General features: G+C 42.8%; 1 protein-coding gene across 4 annotated transcripts in view; it reads left to right on the top strand.

The window, feature by feature from the left end:
- SFMBT1 (Scm like with four mbt domains 1) overlaps positions 1-21,927 on the top strand; it is a 477,315-nt gene that overhangs the window by 296,288 nt on the left and 159,100 nt on the right. For all 4 annotated transcript variants that reach the window (XM_069206385.1, XM_069206386.1, XM_069206384.1 and 1 more), the window contains one exon: positions 14,831-14,913. In XM_069206385.1, the coding sequence (XP_069062486.1) occupies positions 14,831-14,913 (83 nt within the window). The remainder of the gene's footprint in view (positions 1-14,830; positions 14,914-21,927) is intronic.

The raw sequence follows: 21,927 nt of genomic DNA, 5'->3' as shown, positions 1-21,927 counted from the left end.
ATTTTTACCAAAGGTTATCTCACTGTTCCACTTAAATCAAACAGTAGAATTACCAGTGTTCTTCCCACAGCCAGATTCTGTAGCTGAAAGAGCACTACATACATTAGACATCAAAAGAGCACTAATGTACTACATTGACAGAACAAAACTAATTAGAAAAACAAAACAACTATTTATTGCCTTTCAAAAACCTCATACAGGAAATCCAATTTCAAAACAAGGCATTGCTAGGTGGATAGTTAAGTGTATTCAAACCTGCTATCTTAAAGCAAAGAGAGAGCTGCCTATTACACCAAAGGCACACTCAACCAGAAAGAAAGGTGCTACCATGGCCTTTCTAGGAAATATTCCAATGAACGAAATATGTAAGGCAGCAACATGGTCTACGCCTCATACATTTACCAAGCACTACTGTGTAGATGTGTTAACTGCACAACAAGCCACAGTAGGTCAAGCTGTACTAAGAACATTATTTCAAACTACTTCAACTCCTACAGGCTGAACCACCGCTTTTGGGGAGATTACTGCTTACTAGTCTATGCACAGCATGTGTATCTGCAGCTACACATGCCATCGAACGGAAAATGTCACTTACCCAGTGTACATCTGTTTGTGGCATTAGTCGCTGCAGATTCACATGCGCCCACCCGCCTCCCCGGGAGCCTGTAGCCGTTTAGAAGTAGATCTTGAACATTTGTACATTTGTAAATATATTACTTTAACCTTTATTATGTACATACGTATTCATTCCATTGCATGGGCACTATTACTAACATACACAACTCCTACCTCACCCTCTGCGGGGAAAACAATCTAAGATGGAGTCGACGCCCATGCGCAACGGAATCGAAATGGGAGGAGTCCCTCAGTCTCGTGACTCGAAAAGACTTCTTCGAAGAAAAACAACTTGTAACACTCCGAGCCCAACACCAGATGGCGGACTGTGCACAGCATGTGAATCTGCAGCGACTAATGCCACGAACAGATGTACACTGGGTAAGTGACATTTTCCATATATATATATATATATGTTCAATGGCATGTGTAGCTGCAGATACACATGCTTTGCACATCCCGCCATCTAGTGTTGGGCTCGGAGTGTTACAAGTTGTTTTTCTTCGAAGAAGTCTTTTCGAGTCACAAGATCGAGGGACTCCTCCCCTTTCGGCTCCATTGCGCATGGGCGTCGACTCCATTTTAGATTGTTTTCTTTCTGCCATCGGGGTTCGGATGTGTTCCTTTTCGCTCCTCGTTTCGGTTCGGAAAGTTAGTGAAAATCTCGGAAATTTTGACGGTATTGTTTACGTTCGGTATTGGGTTAGTTACAACAGATCGAGACCGAATTTTGAAGAGCTCCGGCGGCCCTTCGGGGTTTTTGATTTCCCCTGCGGGGCCTGGTCGGCCCGAGCACGTGCGTCTTCAAGGCTAATGGAACGGACCCCATTCCGCTTCTGCCCCGAATGTCACAACAAGTATCCTTATACAGATCAGCATCTGGTCTGTAATTTGTGTTTGTCTCCAGAACACAAGGAGGATACTTGTGAGGCCTGTCGAGCGTTTCGGTCCAGAAAGACCTTAAGGGACCAAAGAGCAAGAAGACTACAGATGGCGTCGATGCCGACAGGACAAAAACACATGGAGGAAGAAGAGGAAGCCTTCTCAATCGAGGATTCGGACTCGGAAGAGGTCGATCCTGAACAGACGCCGAAAACCGTGAGTAAGACGTCGATACACAAAACTCACGCAAAGACCTCAAAGGCCCAGGGGACGCCACCGCCGGCAGGCCATGGCTTAACCCGAAAAATAGGTGAACGAGCATCGGCACCAAAAAAGGGCATGCATGTGTCGAAGTCATCCGACTCCGGTTGAGATACCGGCACAGAGCAGACTCGACCCCGAGACACCGGGTCAGAGCAATCTCGGCACCGAGAGAGCGGCACCGAAGCAAGTCGGCACCGAGAGATCACTACGCCGAAGAGCAAAAAAGTGTTGTCGAACCGAAAAAGGCAGCCGAAAAGGTTTCGGTACCGAAACATCCGGCCTCGGAACCGAAAACAAGTTCCTACACAGAGGAACAAGGCCTGTCCTCACAAATGCAAACACATAGATTTGGACAGGAGCTAGAGACAATGGAGCCAGATTACACACAAAGAAGGCTCCACATTCAAAAGGAGACAGGGAAGATCAGTACTCTCCCTCCAATAAGAATGAAACGGAAACTTGCATTCCAAGAAAAAGACAAGCAGCCACAGGCAAAAGTGGCAAGACAAGTAACCCCATCACCATCTCCACAACGCTCACCACAACCATCACCGGTAGCCACTCCACCAGTGATGCAGTCCCCAACTCATACAGGGATGAGTCAGGATGATCCAGACGCGTAGGATCTTTATGATGCACCAGTGTCAGATAACAGTCCCGACTGTTATCCAGCTAGACCGTCACCACCTGAGGACTCTACCGCCTACACACAGGTGGTGTCAAGAGCAGCGGCGTTTCATAATGTCAGCCTGCATGCAGAGCCAATTGAAGACGACTTTCTATTTAACACACTGTCGTCCACACATAGCCAGTACCAGAGCCTCCCCATGCTAACTGGAATGCTAAAACACTCCAAACAAGTGTTTGAAGAGCCTGTCAAAGGAAGGGCCATAACTCCAAGGGTGGAGAAAAAATATAAACCGCCACCAACAGACCCTGTGTACATCACACAACAGTTAACACCAGACTCAGTGGTAGTAGGTGCAGCACGCAAGAGGGCGAACTCACACACCTCTGGAGATGCACCACCTCCAGACAAAGAGTCGTAAGTTCGACGTGGCTGGGAAAAGAGTGGCGGCACAAGCAGCCATTCAATGGCGCATTGCCAACTCACAGGCATTGTTGGCAAGATATGACAGGGCTCATTGGGACGAAATGCAACATTTTATAGAACATTTGCCCAAGGAGTTCCAAAAACGAGCGCAACAAGTGGTGGAGAAAGGACAGAATATCTCGAACAATCAGATACGGTCAAGAATGGATGCAGCAGACACAGCTGCTAGGACTGTCAATACAGCAGTAACAATACGGAGACATGCATGGCTGCGTACATCTGGATTCAAGCCGGAAATACCACAAGCCGTGCTGAATATGCCATTTAACGGACAGCAGTTGTTTGGGCCGGAGGTGGACACTGCTATCGAAAAACTTAAAAAAGACACTGATACGGCCAAAGCCATGGGCACACTCTACTCCCCACAGAGCAGAGGCACATTTCGAAAATCAGTTTCGAGGGAGGTTTCGAGGACAAAGCACTGAACCCACAACCTCACAAATAAGGCCCACTTATCAGAGCAAATACCAGCGGGGAACTTTTCGGGGACAATATAGAGGGGGACAGTTCCCAAAGAGTAGAGGGAAGTTCCAAAGTCCCAAAACTCCACAAAATAAACAGTGACTTCCATGTCACAAATCCCCAACACATAACACCAGTGGGGGGGAGACTAACCAAGTTCTACAAAAACTGGGAGGAAATAACAACAGACACGTGGGTCCTAGCCATTATCCAGCATGGTTATTGCATAGAATTTCTAGAATTCCCTCCAAATGTCCCACCGAAAACACACAACATCTCAAAACAACACATAGATCTTCTACAACTAGAAGTTCAAGCATTGTTGCAAAAAGATGCAATAGAGTTGGTACCAATTCATCAAAGAGGAAGAGGAGTTTACTCACTGTACTTTCTCATACCCAAAAAAGACAAAACTCTAAGACCTATATTAGATCTCAGAACATTAAATATCTACATCAAATCAGATCAAATTCACATGGTGACACCGCAGGACGTAATCCCATTGCTCAAACAACAAGACTACATGACAACACTAGACCTAAAGGATGCGTACTTCCATATACCGATACATCCTTCACACAGAAAGTACTTAAGGTTTGTATTCGAAGGGGTACATTACCAATTCAAAGTGTTGCCATTTGGGATAACAACTGCGCCAAGAGTTTTTACAAAATGCCTGGCAGTAGTAGCTGCTCATATCAGAAGACAGCAAATACATGTGTTCCCGTACCTAGACGATTGGTTAATAAAAACCAACATGCAGGAACGGTGCTCACAACACACAAAGTATGTCATAGAAACCCTTCACAAACTAGGTTTCTCACTCAACTACAACAAGTCACACCTTCAGCCGTGTCAAATACAACAATACTTAGGAGCGACAATCAACACAACAAAAGGAATTGCCACTCCAAGTCCACAAAGGGTACAGGCATTTCACAATGTAATACAGGCCATGCACCCAAAACAAAAGATACAAGTCAAAATAGTGATGAAACTACTAGGCATGATGTCCTCATGCATAGCCATTGTCCCAAACGCAAGATTGCACATTCGGCCCTTACAACAGTGCCTAGCATCACAATGGTCACAGGCACAGGGTCAACTTCAAGATCTAGTGTTGATAGACCGCCAAACATACACCTCGCTTCAATGGTGGAACACTATAAATTTAAACAAAGGGCGGCCTTTCCAAGACCCAGTGCCTCAATACGTAATAACAACGGATGCCTCCATGATAGGGTGGGGAGCACACCTCAACCAACACAGCATCCAAGGACAATGGGACACTAAACAGAGACAGTTTCACATAAATCACTTAGAATTACTGGCAGTATTTCTAGCGTTGAAAGATTTTCAACCTATAATAATCCACAAACACATTCTTGTCAAAACAGACAACATGACAACGATGTATTATCTGAACAAACAGGGAGGAACACACTCAACACAGTTGTGTCTCCTGGCACAATAAATTTGGCATTGGGTGATTCACAACCACATTCACCTAATAGCGCAGTTCATTCCATGAATTCAAAACCAGTTAGCAGACAATCTCTCTCGGGATCACCAACAGATCCATGAATGGGAGATTCAACCCCAAATACTAAACACTTACTTCCAAAGATGGGGAACACCACAAATAGATCTATTTGCAACAAAAGAAAACGCAAAATGCCAAAACTTCGCATCCAGGTACCCACAGGATCAGTCTCAGGGCAATGCATTATGGATGAGTTGGTCAGGGATATTTGCATACGCTTTTCCCCCTCTCCCACTCCTTCCATATCTAGTAAACAAATTGAGTCAAAACAAACTCAAACTCATACTAATAGCACCAACTTGGGCAAGACAACCTTGGTACACAACACTACTAGACTTTTCAGTAGTGCCTCATGTCAAACTACCGAACAGACCAGGGCCCTCATTCTGACCTTGGCGGTCGGCGGAGAGACGGCGGTCGGACCGCGAACAGACCGGCGGTATTAAAAATGGCATTCTGACCGCGGCGGTCACCGCCGCGACCGACCGCCACTTCCCCACTCCGACAGCCACGGCGGTCATGACCGACGGGCTGGAGTCTGCGCACTCCGGTCCGGCGGTCGACCCAAGACCGCCAACGGTATCATGACCCTGCTTACCGCCGCGGTTTCTGGCGGTCGGGAACCGCCATGCGAACCATGGCGGTAGGCACTATCGGGGCCAGGGAATTCCTTCCCTGGCACTGATAGGGGTCTCCCCCACCCCCCACTGCCCCCCGAGTCCTCCCCCCACACCCTCCACCCCCCTGCCACCCCCCCAGAGGTGGTACGAACCCCACCCCCACCCCGATATGCACATACACGCACCCCGACATGCACACCCCCCCTACATGCACATATACACACCCCCTACACACACACATACACAACGGGGACACATACCCGCACACATACATGCCGACATGCGCACCCGCCGAACTACACACATTGCCCATAGGCACAGCAGCACTCCCCGCCCGCATGCACGCACTCACACACCCCCTCTACACACTCCCACGCACACCCCCATGCACGCACACATCACACAACACCCCCCCCACCCCCTCCCCTCACGGACGATCAACTTACCTTGTGCGTTGGTCCTCCGGGAGGTGACAGGAGCCATGGGGAGGTGACCGCCAACAGAAGACCGCCAACAGAAGACCGCCACACAGAAATGTGGGTCGTAATTCTGTGGGCGGTGTTCTGCTGGCGTGGCGGTGGAGGTTGACCAGTCTCCACTTTCCCGCCGACCGCCAGTGTGGCTGCTGGCGGTTTTCCGGCGGAACGCTCCCAGCGGTCAGAATGCGCACAGCGGCATACCGCCGCGGTCGGCGGTCTTGCGAAAAGACCGCCAAGGTCAGAATGAGGGCCCAGATCTGTTAACTCAACACAAACAACAAATCAGACACCCAAATCCAGCATCGCTGAATCTAGCAATTTGGCTACTGAAGTTTTAAAATTCGGACATCTAGACCTTACACAGGAATGTATGGAGGTCATAAAACAAGCTAGAAAACCAACCACAAGACATTGCTATGCAAATAAGTGGAAAAGATTTGTTTATTACTGCCATAATACACAAATTCAACCCTTACACGCATCTGCTAAAGAAATCGTCAGCTACCTACTGAACTTACAAAAGTCAAAGCTAGCTTTCTCATCCATTAAAATACATCTCACAGCAATTTCAGCTTATCTGCAAATTACGCATTCAACTTCACTATTTAGGATACCAGTCATAAAGGCTTTTATGGAGGGACTGAAAAGAATTATCCCACCAAGAACACCACCAGTTCCTTCGTGGAACCTCAACATTGTCTTAACACGGCTCATGGGTCCACCGTTTGAACCCATGCACTCATGTGAGATACAATATTTAACATGGAAAGTAGCATTTCTAATTGCCATCACATCTCTAAGAAGAGTAAGTGAAATACAGGCATTTACCATACAAGAACCCTTTATTCAGATACACAAGAATAAAGTAGTCTTACGAACAAATCCAAAGTTCTTACCAAAAGTCATATCGGCGTTCCACTTAAATCAAACAGTAGAACTACCAGTGTTCTTTCCTGAACCAGATTCTGTAGCTGAAAGAGCACTACATTCATTAGACATCAAGAGAGCATTAATGTACTACATTGACAGAACAAAAAATTCGAAAAACAAAACAACTATTCGTTGCTTTCCAAAAACCTCATACAGGGAATCCAATATCCAAACAAGGCATTGCCAGATGGATAGTTAAATGCATTCAAACCTGTTATCTCAAAGCAAAAAGAGAACTGCCTATCACACCAAAGGCACACTCAACTTTGAAGAAAGGTGCTACCATGGCCTTTCTAGGAAATATTCCAATGAATGAAATATGTAAGGCTGCCACATGGTCTACGCCTCATACGTTCACCAAGCATTACTGTGTGGATGTGTTAACAACACAACAAGCCACAGTAGGACAAGCAGTGCTACAAACTTTATTTCAAACAACTCCAACTCCTACAGGCTGAGCCACCGCTTTTGGGGAGATAACTGCTTACTAGTCTATGCAAAGCATGTGTATCTGCAGCTACACATGCTATCGAACGGAAAATGTCACTTACCCAGTGTACATCTGTTCGTAGCATGATACGCTGCAGATTCACATGCGCCCACCGGCCTCCCCGGGAGCCTGGAGCCGTTTGAAGTTGATCTTGAACATTTGTAAATTTTGAGATATATCGCTTTAAACCACATTATGTACATACATTTTTACTCCATTGCATGGGCACTATTACTATAATACACAACTCCTACCTCACCCTCTGCGGGGAAAACAATCTAAGATGGAGTCGACGCCCATGCGCAATGGAGCCGAAAGGGGAGGAGTCCCTCGATCTCGTGACTCGAAAAGACTTCTTCGAAGAAAAACAACTTGTAGCACTCCGAGCCCAACACTAGATGGCGGGATGTGCAAAGCATGTGAATCTGCAGCGTATCATACCACGAACAGATGTACACTGGGTAAGTGACATTTTCCATAAATATATATATACATACATACACACACACATACAAACGCACATGAATACACACACATTTGCACATACAATACATAATTAGAACCATGGGTAAAATATACTTAGTCAAACAGGTTTAAAGAGTGTGTGTGTATTTTATTGTTATGACATAGTAGCGATACATATTTTCTAAAGAACTATACATAACTAGAAATATACACATAATCTGAAAAAATATTTATCAACATAGGTATATGCAGTCCATAGTTGTTTGAATATGGCGGTTATGAAGGAAAGAGCCAACTCTTAAGTAGTTTTCTGAAGACAAGAAAGTTATCTGTGGCTCTTATAGTTGGGGGTAATGAATTCCATAGTTTGGCTGCTTGAACGGAGAAAGATGTACCACCTATAGTCTTTTTCTTGTATGGTGGTGTTCTAAGGCGGGGTCCCAATCCTGAGCGGAGGCTTCTTTGTTGGATGTATTTGGTTATTTTGTTTCTGATAAAAAGCGGTCCTGTTCCATGTATAGCTTTGTGGGTGATACAAAGCAGCTTGAAAGTGCATCTTCTGGCAACGGGTAACCGGTGTAGTGTTTTCAAGGCAGGGGAGATGTGGGCTTGCGGCTTTACATGTAATAGAAGCCTGGCTGCGGAATTCTGGATACGTTGTAGTTTTTTTTTCATAATAGATAGAGATGATCCATGGTAGAGGCCATTGGCATAATCCATTTTGGATAGTACAAGCGAGATAGTAGCTTGCACCTTGTGTGGAAATCCGAGGTGGGGGAAGATGCGTCGTAAAGTCTTTAAGGTGATGAAGCTTGTTCGTGCTAATTTGTCCACTTGGGCATTCAAAGTTAACTTGGAATCCATGGTGATTCCTAGGTTTTTAACTTCCTTGGATAATTGAGGAGGGGGTCCAAGATCGTCAGGCCAGACGCACAGAGGGTCATAATCCTTCCAGTCACCACATATGAGTATTTCTGTTTTGGAGGTATTTAGTTTGAGATGGCTCCAGGTCATCCACTGATCAACGGCTCTGAGGCAACTGAAGGTTTCTGAGTTTTCAATGTTTTTGGGGCATTCTAATTTAAGTGGTATTTGTGTGTCATCTGCATAGTTGTAGCATGTGAGATGGAAATCATTGATCAGTTCTGGTAAAGATATCACGTAGATGTTGAAAAAAAAAAGGTGAGATGATTGATCCTTGGGGGACCCCTGCTTTTGTGAGGTAGGGTTCGGACGAGAAGGGGGGTGAGTGGATGGTATTAGATCTTTTTTGAAGATAGGAAGTAATCCAGTCGAGAGCAATCCCTTGTATGCCGGCTTCGTGGAGTCTTTGAATTAGGGTGTCATGGTCCACCATATCAAAGGCTGATGTGAGATCCAAGAGAAGTAGTGCAGGAACTCCATTTCAGTCGACTGTGTTTTTAAGATCATCCCAGATTGCTATGAGTGCCGATTCAGTGCGTCTTCCTGGGCGGAATCCAGTTTGGAAGTCTGAAAGTATAGCATTGTCTTCAATGAATTGTGACATCTGGGCAAATGCTGCTCTTTCTATCAGTTTGCCCAGGAAAGGTCCATTTGTGATTGGTCTGTAGTTGTTGGGGTCTTGCGGGTCTAGGTTTGTTTTCCTTAATAATGGTCATATGTATGCCTTTTTCAGGTCTACAGGAAACGTTCCTGAAGTTAAAGACTTGTTGATGATTCTTCTTACAGGTGTGGCAGCAGAAGTAGATAGAAGAATGTTCTTGAAGATTTGTGGTGGGCAAGGGTCAGGAGGGCAACCAGAAGGTCTGCTTGCTTTGACCAAATCCATAAATTCACCCTGGGATATTTGTTTCAAGGACTGTATAGGTTGGGTTGGTTTATTCTTAGAGGGTATTTTAGGAAAGGGGTTGGTGCTGATGTTTTTCTTCTGTTTTAAATAGGAGTCCAATGTGTCTGCCTTGGTTGTGTAGTGAGTTGCCAATTTGTTTGTGAAATCTTGAGTAGTGAGATAACTTCCTTCCATGCATGTAGGTTTTCGAAATTCATTGGAAGTTACACGTTAATTAAGGAAATCACGATTTATGTGAATTTATGTGAGGCAACAATAAGAACTATCTCGATTGAATCTGCAATTTAGTTTATATGGAGAGTTCAGTGATGCCTATAATTATATATATATTTCAATAACGTTTTGAACTATCAAATGATTAATTTAACAAGCTATTCAATATTTTCTATTCTGGCATTTTATTAGAAAATCTGCACATTGAAATGGGATAATCATATTTTGCATAGTTTACAAAAAATTACATAAAAATATGCACCAATGTGCAGTCCTCATGTAGCCAAACATCTTTTCAGACAGAACACACTCCCAAGTATGAAACAGATAGCTTTATCAAAATCATACATTTGATCACTTCTCCCTGCTGGCTTTCCTACATTTGGATGGGTTGGTCCTTACATTGGTGCAACAAAATCTTTTAATCAGGACTTTTGCATAAGAATTAATACATCCATTTAAATTACACCAATTGTTTATGATTCTGACCCTGATAGTGGGAGTTCCAGTGTAGGAATGATCTCGATTTGTAAGATATCTTGAGATTTTATCAGAATTACTAGTCCAAAATTAGTACTCACAGGACATTTTGCAATACCATGCACTAATATAACAGCATCTTAAATCTGAGCACACATTTTGCTTGAATTCCAGGGAGCCTTGCAATCCGATTTGGAGGTAAAACAAGCCAGTATACTACAAATGTAGGACCTGACTCGCAAGACTGTTTATATGTGTAAGTTAAACTAATATGGGCAAATGGACTCTTTTGTAAACCCATGTTTATAAACCAAAAAGGTCTACTTAGACATAGTTTGTTGAATGAGTAACTCTTCACCCTCAGCTGGGGTGTTGGGTATTCATGGGCAGGGAGCCCTCAAAGTTTTTGAGCACTGATGTACTTGCTTGAGCGTGGATATTCACAAATATATTCTCATTGCCACCTTAGAAGCGGTCAGTTATTTACTCTTGTCGAGAGAGTTCCCTGTTTCCAGGGAGCGAATGCTAGCAAGAATTCACATATGTTTTCCCTGAGTTCTCTTTGGAACCTGAGAACTTTCCTAGTCCCAGGTTTAATACAAGTGCAGTACAATAGTCTTCAAAGTCCCTGCAGAGCCCAAAAACAGGTTATGTACTCCAAATGAAGGAGGAAATGAACAGGTGTAAGTTTTAGGTTTTTGTTTTTAAATCTAGGTAGAGTTAATAAAGGCCTTTATTAGCAATCAGTTATGCATACATAATTTGTTTCACTTTTACCATTCTGTGTAATTAGAAGACAATTCCAAATAGTCATCCATTTTACCTAGCGCTGCCTTATTTGTTTTCTTTATCTCGAAATGTGTACTGTTATTACTAATCCAAGCCAAATAGGATTCCCCTAGGTTTAAAATAAAATGCCGATGTTCATAACTGAACATAGCTTTCTGGAAATTATTAAAAGAATTGTGAGTGCATTCAAGCATAGTTGTCGTAATTCTGGATACAACTGCATTTGTGTATCCTGCATTGACTTAACTACCACATATGCACCTGGACATAATTCACTTTGGCGATTCATATCCCCAAATTGTCCCTGCAAAGTTCTCTTACAACAGAGTAAAACCAGGTACCCTACAAAATGAAACTTTCTGCACATTTCAAAACATATTACAGTATAGCAAGATGGATTCTGGATTTACTTTCTTTGAAAAATCCCTGACATTTGAAATTATTAACAGATAAACTCTGCTTTTCAGAAGCAGTTAACATAAAATACATTATCCTTTTAGGCGATCTGCTAGAATAGAGGCCCAAATAAAATTCGCAACTCGCGGGGTGTGGAAGGGGCGAGGCAGCGAGGGGAGGGTAAGCAGGGGGAAAAAAATATTGAAAAAAAATATATATATATACATATATATATTTTTTTACTATTAAACTACTTTCCGGCACGCAACCGGGTCACTCTGCTCCTCCGTCTCCTCTGCTGCAGGCACAAGTGCTCAGCCGGCGGCCAATCCAGACACTGCTCAGAGCAGCGTCAAAATTGGCTGGTAACACACAGCCAGGGCCCTACGAGGCAGACTGGGAGCCTGTGCATGCTTTCTCCAGCCGGCAACTGTGTGGCTGGAGAGAGCCTACTGCACATGTGTGTTTGGCCGGCCCGACACGGCCGGCCAAGCACACATGTGCTCTGGGGAGGGAGTGCTGTGCTCTCCCTCTCACTACTCGTAGCCCTGCCCCTTTACAAGAAAACAATAATAAACCTAGTTTATTATTGTTTTCTTGTAAAGGTTTTGCAGCTGCCACTGCTGGTGTGCTGGCAATGCTCCTCTGCCCTAACGGAGGAGCCGCCCCTGCCAAATAATAAGTAAATGCTCCGCAGAGGCACTTCCCAGTAATACAAATTGATAAAGTGTAGTGCCTAAGACACCCTTAGGTCGGGTCTATGTAAGGCTAGCAAGGGGTTTCATATTTCCAAATAAGTCCCATTTGAGAGTTAATAACCAATGAGGTATAATTTTCTGGCCCTATTCATTACCTACAATTAATGTGCAATGATATTGGGAAGATAGGTCTGTCCTGTCGGTACTCCTTGTGACAAATCCTGTGCAGTCCAAAATTTTAAACAAATCATCCATGTTAAGCTCGTCATGTCTACAGTGAGAGCTCAGAATAGAAAAAAAAGATGTTTCCCGGTTGGAGACCAAGCTCTCCTTAGTTAATCCCCACCCATCATGATCGTTACTGGGGAATTAAAGATTCATTAGTTTATAAGAGTAATTTTCTTACATGGTGTGTGTACCATGGAAGTAGGATTCTGGCACCATGGCTAATCTCAGATTGGGAGTAGCATTACAGTAACTATGTGGTCACTTTTCTAAATTGGCATTAGGCCATATTCCCTGGCAGATCTGTGCATTGTCATTTTGCTGTTCAGATGATTATGGACATGTTTGTTGGCAGAACTGAATTGGGGCACTTAACACAAGCTGGACTGTGCTTAGCATTTTCCTAATACTGTATTGAAAGCATTTTTACATGCAAAATATTTGATACTCTTACCAGATGAAATTGCAGTGTTGTTGATTAGATTGGTTTGTTTTTTAATGGCATAACTGCATTAAGATATTTTCAGTGTGGCGGAACTCTGCAGTAAATTTTACTGGGAAACTGCATTATGGCCTTTTTACTAACCAAACTTCATAGAGCCATTTTTGTTCACAAAGGATTATTTATGCAACTGGTAAAAATCATTTGAGGGATAATTAGACTTCATAGAGTCATCCTTACTAGTAAAATTTGGTTACGACTTAATCTGTACAGAAAGAACTCTTGGCACAAAACTGTCCCTCATTTGTGACATTCATCAAAGCCATGGTTTATTTCTCCAATCTCTCTCTGGATAGGTGTCTACTCGTCTGTGTGATTATCCCCTCTTCTGTCTGTTGGTTCATCGATTTACATCCATCCATCTATGCCTGGGAGCCTGAGACATAGGGCTACAAAGAGAAGGATTTGCAAGGAATAGGCAGCACAGGCCCTGGGGAAATGGAACCTCAGAGTTGAGTGCAATAGACCAAGAGTACAATGGTCCAAGAATACATGGATAAAAGGGACATAAGGACCAGTGGACAGAGTGACAGGAGATGCCAGTCACGAAAGCCCAGGGACGTTGCCTCCAAGAATAACAAAAGGAATGCAAGACAGGGACAAACCACTTTCAAGTAGAAGAGTAATAGTAAACCACCTTCCAGGGTAGCATGGGCCATTGGAACCTTCATCAGAAACGGTCCACAAGAGACACAACAGACTATGACCCACCCACATAGGTCATTTGGAAGGGCACAATATCCATTGCTTTAACACAACAACACTTCTTTAGCTAATACATATTAGACAGGGATCCTCAAGACCCCAACCCACAATGCGAACCACTTTGCAGAAGCAACCAACTACACACAGTGATACAGTTATGGTTGGAAGGCCACAGTACCACCACTTATTTAAAACCTCTGTCAGGATAAGCCAAACCCTCTGAATCAGTAGTTCTTAATCTGTGGTCCGGGGACCAATGGGGGCTGCAAAGCCTTCTCAGGTGGTCCGCAACTGCTTAGAAAATTAAATAATTGATAAAGTGTATATAAATAAAGAAGCAAAATATAAAAAATGTTACTTTTTTAAAACGCTCTACAAGTGTGAATTGTTGCTAAAAATTGTTAAAATTGTTAGTATCCTCGGATTGATTTGTGGGAACAGTGCAGATACATTAAACAAAATATAGCATGGACGATGACTGGCCATAATTGAATTTAGAAAAGTTCCAAACTTCTCATATTGTTATTTAACATTGTTATTTTTGGTGTATTTGTTTGTGAATTAAAATAGTTCATAATTTTTGTATTTGTTTGATGAATGCTTGGTTCTGTATTTTTGTGTGTTGTTTTGCAGTTCAAACCTTTGAAATGCTTAACTGGGGTCCCTGCTTTCAAATATTGACTCAGTGGGAGTCCCCAAATTCCAATAGTGATTTACTCGGGTCCCTGGGTTCCAGTAATGATTAATCGGGGATCCCAAGAAGTCAGAAGGTTAAGAACCGCTGCTCTAAATCATTTCCACACACCACTTTGGTTCAGTAATGCAGTTGTTCAGTGGAAAACATCTCCTTGATGAAACCCACCCACAAAGCTCACAGAAGAAGGAAAATGCGTGCTATCTATGTTATACATACACCCAACAGCATAACAAAACAAAATGTGATGAACTTGTTTCTTTAAAATACTCTTGATCTTTTCTCTGACTTAATACCTGTGCTACCCTGCATTTTGTAGAAGAGATGCATGCCTCCAATATACAGTGTTATCTACAAATTAGTACATTTTTTAAATGAGCTTACCCAACAGCTCAGTTAGAGGTTCCTAATGTTCTCTGTTTCCCCTGTACAGGGTATGTTGGACAGGATTTTGACTGGGCAGATTACCTCAAACAGTGTGGTGCAGAGGCTGCTCCTCAGAGCTGCTTTCCTTCCGTATGTATAATAATGATACTACTAATAATAGTAATAAAAATGATAATCTCTATTTTGTTGACATACTTGACCTCATGTTAGGGTGACTACATCCCCCTAGGGCATGGACACTGTTTCCAGTCCTGCAGTTTTATAGCTAGCGTAATGCATTCTGGGTTTCTGTTCCTATGTTTTTCTTCCATTGAACTAGTTAGACAAACATAGTTGAAATAAATGATTTGTAGGTGAAAAGGTCAGGACAGGAAATTATGTTCGTAATGACCTGGAGTGTGGTGGTTTCCCCCGACATAGCTAGACTTCAGCATTTGTAAATCAAATTACTGGATGCAAAATTTGTCCCAGCAAATATGCAGTAAGGCAGAGTTTTACATTCTGTACCAACAAGAATTCCTTTTATTTATTTATTCTTTTTAAAGAACACCCTCAGTACCTGCCCCTTCACAAATTCCTCTTACTAGCACTTCTTTTTATTTGACCTTCAGGCAGGGGTAACTAGTATTTTGTAGATTACTTGCCCACGTATATCACCTTATAGACTGCGCCATTTGTAGATATATTACCATATTTGAGTTATATTCTGTACAACGTTAAGTCTGTATTTTTTTCAGATGGGAGCTCTGATTGTACGTTGTCAAAATTAAGGCTATAGAAAAGTATTTTTCAGTTTTCTTATATTTTCTATGGCTGTCTTGACCAAACTGTTAGCACTTGTGCATTACATTTCAAAAACCACGTGTTCACTATGCAGGTCTTTATACATAGGAATATTGTTTTTATTTCTTTCTGTTTCATGCTGCAGTGTTATAGTGTTATAAATTAAAGATTTTGCTACCTGATTTTAAGACCTGTCTTAAGTGTTTTCAATCTTAAATTGGCATTTTAGTATTTTCATGTCAGAATGTATTTCTTGGTTTGCTCCAAAAGCATAAGATATTTGGTATGTAATTAGATAATAATAAAATAAAAATAAAAATAATTCAGGCAAATTGAAACAAATCAGAAACAATGATATAGGCAAAAGAGGCGCAATTTAAGATCGCTGATGCAGATGAAAGGTCTTAATTACAACTACATTGAGTGTAGCCTTCTGTGCCCAGGATTAAGCATCATAGAAACAGGTAGACACTTTCTGGTTCTCTACTAATTGATGTATGAGCAGTACGGAGAACATAATCCCCATAGTCTGCTTTAAGTAGGATGCAAATAATATAATCAGTATAAATATTATGTTTCAGTAGTTTGTGTTTTAGAACACAGCTAATTTTTTATGATGTTTAGAAAAAAAACTTGCCAAATAGATGGTGGTGAATCTAAATGGAATGTAAATGGCTAAATACTTGTACGTTTGTACTCCCAAAAAAGTAGAGCACACTGTTCGCTAAGAATCAGGGGTACGCCTCAGGTTTTTTAATTTATTTACTTTCCATCTTAAACAGAAATGTTGTAGATAGTTTACATCTAATTGTACTTAGGGACATAAACATGAATGGTAACAGAAATGTTCTGATGGATATAGGGAACGAGATGGCTATGGTGCATTGTAGCTAAGAGAGCTAAACCATAAAGGGAGAGTGGGGACTCTCTCACTATTGCAGTATTGTTGAAGGGATATTGCAAGGGTGCATAGAGAAGTAACAGATATTAGATCTAAGAGGAGAGTGTTCAAATGTTGTGGTGAATTTTGAGGACTAGTAATGTATTTTAGGGGCAGTGAAATGATGTTACGACTGTGATCAAATGGAGGAGCTGAGGTTTTTCATTGAGATGGACTTCATACCCTTGTGTCCATGATGAGGACCTCTGTGATAAAAGTTCATCCACCAATAAAGAAGCTGCACTTTTGTTGCTGCAAATGCTGGACAGGCTGCCATGTTTGTTCATCTAGTTTGGCATTTTTTTTCTTTTTCAGAAACAAAATCCCACTCAGAGGGTCTTTGTGAAAAAGAAAAACTCAAGAACCCTGATGCACAGGGGATTATTGTCAGTCAGTCACTCATTAATCTTTATTCGGCCCACAGGCCATAAAAGTGCGCAAAGATAAAAACCATCAATAAATATAACAGCAAATCCATAACAGGCCATAAAAAACAAATATGATAGGATGCATACTGGAGAAAAGCGAATAAGTCCTACATGCTTCACATAAACAAATGCAGGGAAGATAAAACAAGGGCCGTGAAGCTTCAAAAAAGGCAAACAATTTTAAGGAGCTTTATACTGCAGGATATCTGTTTCTTATTTTCAAGGCAAGATTAACAACATTTCCCACAGCGACACATAAAAAAATACTTTCTTTCACTAACAGAATGAATATTGTTTCTGGATAAACATACTCCAGCAAAGTGACCTTTGAGTGCGGTTTTATCTCCTTTCCGGTTAACAAAGAGAAGGAAAGAAACTTTTGTGGACATAATCCAGCATCTCCTGCTGAGAAAACCAGTGTGATGCTATTAATTGTGTTTGACCAATTACTTTGTGTTTCACCACTGCGCATATTAGTTGCTCAATGTTCACCAGTAGCACATTATATGTTTTGTTCAGTTTAGCTGCCTATTGGCTTTGACATGGCATTAGCCATTACATTCTGTATTCAGTTTAGCCACCTATTGGCTTTGACATGGCATTAGCCATTACATTCTGTATTCAGTTTAGCTGCCTATTGGCTTTGACATGACATTAGACATTACATTTGATATTTAGATTAGCTGCCTATTGGCTTTAACGTGGGGTTAGACATTGCAGTTGATCATTGCAGATGAGCTGTGTTTTTCCAAGCTGTGTTACTCCACAAGATGGACCAAGCAGTTTTTTTCACACCAGACCTTAGCTGATAAGAGCACGTAGATTTTGTGTTTACCTCAAGGGAGCTCAGGAGAATTGGCCACTCTCCAAGGTTCTACGGCTCTCACACTGAGTTTGCTTTTAAGGATGACTCTGGGCTACAGAGAGGTAGATTGAATCTACTTTGACTTCAGACAGGAGCTAGATGTCAGTTGCCTGTCTCCCGTTTGGGTAGAAAATCCCTTTCTCGCAGTTGACCGGAGTCATCAACTTGCAGACCCCAGAAAGATGAAGCTGAATATAGGCCCTACCGCCTTGCCCATACCGTGATGAATTTGGACTTTTATGCTTTGCTTTGAAATTATGCTATAATATAATCGCATATATTTGCTGTGTACATTGCAACTGAGAAGTACTTTGATATATTTTGCTTTCATTGCTGCGACTACTTTTGAACGTGTGCTTCCAATCTACTAATTTCGTCTCTCACGAACCTTGCGGTGGGGGAGAATTAATAACAATAAATGTGTTCTTTAAACTCAGAAGTGCATTCCAGAGAGGTTCTGTAAGCTCGGTTATGAGATAAGAGGGAAAGCAGAACAACCAGCATCGCCAAAGAAGGACAAAGGTGCGCCATAACCACAACCACCAAACTTGCAAGACCTGCAGTTCCTTTCGTTCCAAGAATACGCTATGGGACAGAAGTACTCGTAGGTTGGAGAAGGCGTCCAAAACACCACATGACACTCCGGATATCTTAGGGGAAGAACACGCGCAGGAGTAGCCGGAACAGGAGAAGGCCTTCCCCATCGAAGATTGAGTCAGACTTCCAATCCGACATTGTGAGCCGGCCAGTCACCTCCGTGCAACCCGTGAGTAGAACAGCCTCTACTACCCATATAAAGACTTCAAAGAAGCCCCAGAAGCAGGTCGTCAGACCGCCAGTGCCTTTGGGCCATGGTCGGATCTGAAAATCACCTTTGAATTCCCCGCCCTCTGACTCTGAAGTGAAAACAGCCAAGATGTCTTCGGCAGCGACCTTCGACTATGCAACATCACAGGCAGCCCCGGGATCGGACAGATCCATCAAGTCGAGCGCTTCAGCACAGAGCAAAAAACCTTCTTCGACCACTTGGAGCTGAGAGTTTCAACTCGACACAGGGCTTCTGGTCCAAAAATTATGGAACATAAGACTGTGCCTTCTAGAGGATCCAGTCATTCCTCCCAAGCAGTTTCACCAGTGGAGCCCATCTTAGAACTAATGGCCAACTACATATTCAGAAAGGAACAGGGATATTAATTGCTTCCCCCGATTCCAATTAAAAGGAAGCTCACCTTTGAAGAGGCCTTGGACACTACTTCTCCCCCCAACAAGTCTCCAAGGGCAAAGCTCCAGTTCAACCTCAACCTTCTCGACCACACTGTCCAGTGCTTCCTTCTAACCCGCCCACCACCTTCCAGTCTCCTACACCACTTATTGAACCACAGTTTTCACATAGACCCAATGGATTAATACGATCCAAATCTCATCCTGCCAAATGACCCTGACTTATATCCAGCGCGGCTATCACCACCTGAAGACACAACATCGCATCAGCAGGTCATAGGAAGTGCAGCTGCATACCACAATGTCCAACTGCACACTGACCCTATTGAAGAGGATTTCCTCTTCAACACCCTGACTAACACACATAAAGAGTGTCAGTTTTTACCGTTGCCAGGCATACTTAGACATGTCAATGATATTTTTAACCCATGAAGTCTAGGGCCATCACCCCGAGGTTGGATAAGAAATACGGGTGGCACCCACAGACCCTCTATTTATGTGGGATCAAATATCTCTGACTCCATAGTTGTCAGTACAGCACAAAAACGTACTAATAGACAGGAGATGCTCCCCCTCCTGATAAGGAAAGTAAAAAAGTATATGCAGCAGGAAAAAGAGTGGCTGCACAAACTGCCAGTCATTGGCGTATCGCCAATTTGCAGGCACTCTTGCCACAATACAACAGGGCCCACTGGGACTGTAGGTAAGGCTCTAATTATTCTAATGAGACTACTGGATATTGAGCGGCAGAATCGTCCACGGTGTGGGAGGCTGAGTCTAACCCACTGCGGGTGACACCTGTCGCTCTAATCCGGGTTTTGCTTCGGCTAACTAGCAGTGCCTCATCTCTACCAAAAGATAGTGATGATTGGGCAGCCGAGCGCATGACATACTAGGCTTCTCAGGGAATTCGTGGTCACTCAGGTCGCATCCGGTTCTCTCATTTACAGGTCTGTCTCAAATATAAACGACAAACAGAGGCAGTATATGTGTCAATAATGAGTTTAATAAAACCACTGCATCTTAGATAGAAAAGCGTGAGCTGCAATAACCAGGACGACACAACATGACAGTATTAAAATTGTGACGAGAAGAGTGAAGCATAAAAACAACGCTATCATATTGTCACTATGATTGATGGACTATTTCCTATCTAAGTTATAATTTGAGCACAGCATGTTAAGCTCTAGTTCTGCCTTTCAGGTTCCCCTGGGAAGACATCAACCCCCATACCTGAGCAAAGGCCTGTGGTCTGCATTAGCATCTGTAGCGAAGCAATCAGTATACAGTTGTGGTTCCCTGGCTGAAATCTCTCTCTAACGTGTTGGGGACAAGGAAGTGTTTATATAATAACACCGCTGATGTTCTGAGAAAATGTCCCTATGTAAGGATGTGTATTTTCTATGAATGTTGGAGACTAAACTTCTACCACGTTCTCCGGCAATGTACCGAACTGCAGCCTTGAATGAAGCACAGAGTGATCAAGATTGTCTTGTTTGAGAACAGAGTGCTGGTCTAGGCAAAAACAGTTAGATAGATGAAAATAAAACAATACCGTAAAAATTGTTATTGTAATGATAATGTGAAGCTGAATAAAATATATCTAGGTTGAAGTGCACAGCGGCCTAGTGTGTTAAAATAACGTGCATGGAGCTAAAACTCAAATGGCTACACAACAGGACGAAATGGATGGATCTCCTTCAGTACCTCCAGGAACAACATTGTAAAAGGGCACAAGAGAGAGTTTCAGAGGGTCAAACCATCTCTAATAATTCCATTAGGTGTGCAACAGATGCTGCAGATACCGAAGCATGAGGTATTAACACTAGTTTCATTATACGTAGGCATGCTTGGCTTAGGTGTTCAGGATCCAAGCCAGAAATACAGCAGGCAGTTCTCAACATGCCATTAGATAGGGAACACTTATTTGACCAAGAAGTAGACAACACCATAGAAAAACATAAAAAGACTTGAAGACAGCAAAGGCTATGGGGGCTTTACTCACTACTACACAACATGGTTATTTTCATCACCCAAAATTCAGGGGAGGCTTCAAACCATCCACTACTGAGCCTTCCACCTATCAAAACAAACAAGGCTCCCATTTCTACAATAGAGCTTCCTTTAGATAATCCTATGAAGGTGAAAACAACAAAGGCAGAGGAGAGGCATCAACCTCCAGAGGATCTGCCTCCACTGCAGGCCAGTGACTACTTACACCACCTCACACCTCTTAAGTAGGGGGAAGACTCAAATATTTCTACCCACAATGGCCCGATTTCACCACGAACAGTGGATTCTCTCAATTATCCAACATGGTTACTGTCTGGAGCTCACTTCCACTCCACTAAACATTCCCCCTTGCACTCACAAATTCTCACAAGAACATCTTACTCGTCTCAAAGAAGAGGTGTAATCTCTCTTTCTCAAATGGGCTATAGAGTCAGTCCCCTTCTCACAGCAAGGGTCAGGAATATACTCCCTATACTTCCTTATACCAAAGAAGGATGGGCCACTCAGGCCAATTCTAGATCTCAGACCACTAAATCTCTACATTCTCTTAAAGGATTTCCATATGGTCACTCACCAAGATGTCATTCCACTGTTAAAACAAGGCAACCTTATGACAGCTTTAGATGCATACTTTCAAATTCCCATTAATCCAGCACACCGCAAATACCCCAGATTTGTCATTGAGGGGAAACATCAGTTCAAGGTTTTACTGTTCGGGGTAACAACTGCACCCAGGAACTTCACAAAATGTCTAGTAGTAGTTGCAGCATACCTAACGCACCAACACATTCACATCCTCCCTTATTTGGACGATTGGCTCATCAAAGCCAGTACGTTCCAACACTGTCAGCGGCACACTTAAATCACAGTAGACCTCCTTCACACTCTGGGAT

The sequence above is a fragment of the Pleurodeles waltl genome, chromosome 9 (assembly GCF_031143425.1).
Source record: "Pleurodeles waltl isolate 20211129_DDA chromosome 9, aPleWal1.hap1.20221129, whole genome shotgun sequence".
Lineage (NCBI taxonomy): Eukaryota > Metazoa > Chordata > Amphibia > Caudata > Salamandridae > Pleurodeles > Pleurodeles waltl.
The sequence above is the reverse complement of the archived record's forward strand: the minus strand, read 5'-3'. Positions and strand labels throughout refer to the sequence as shown.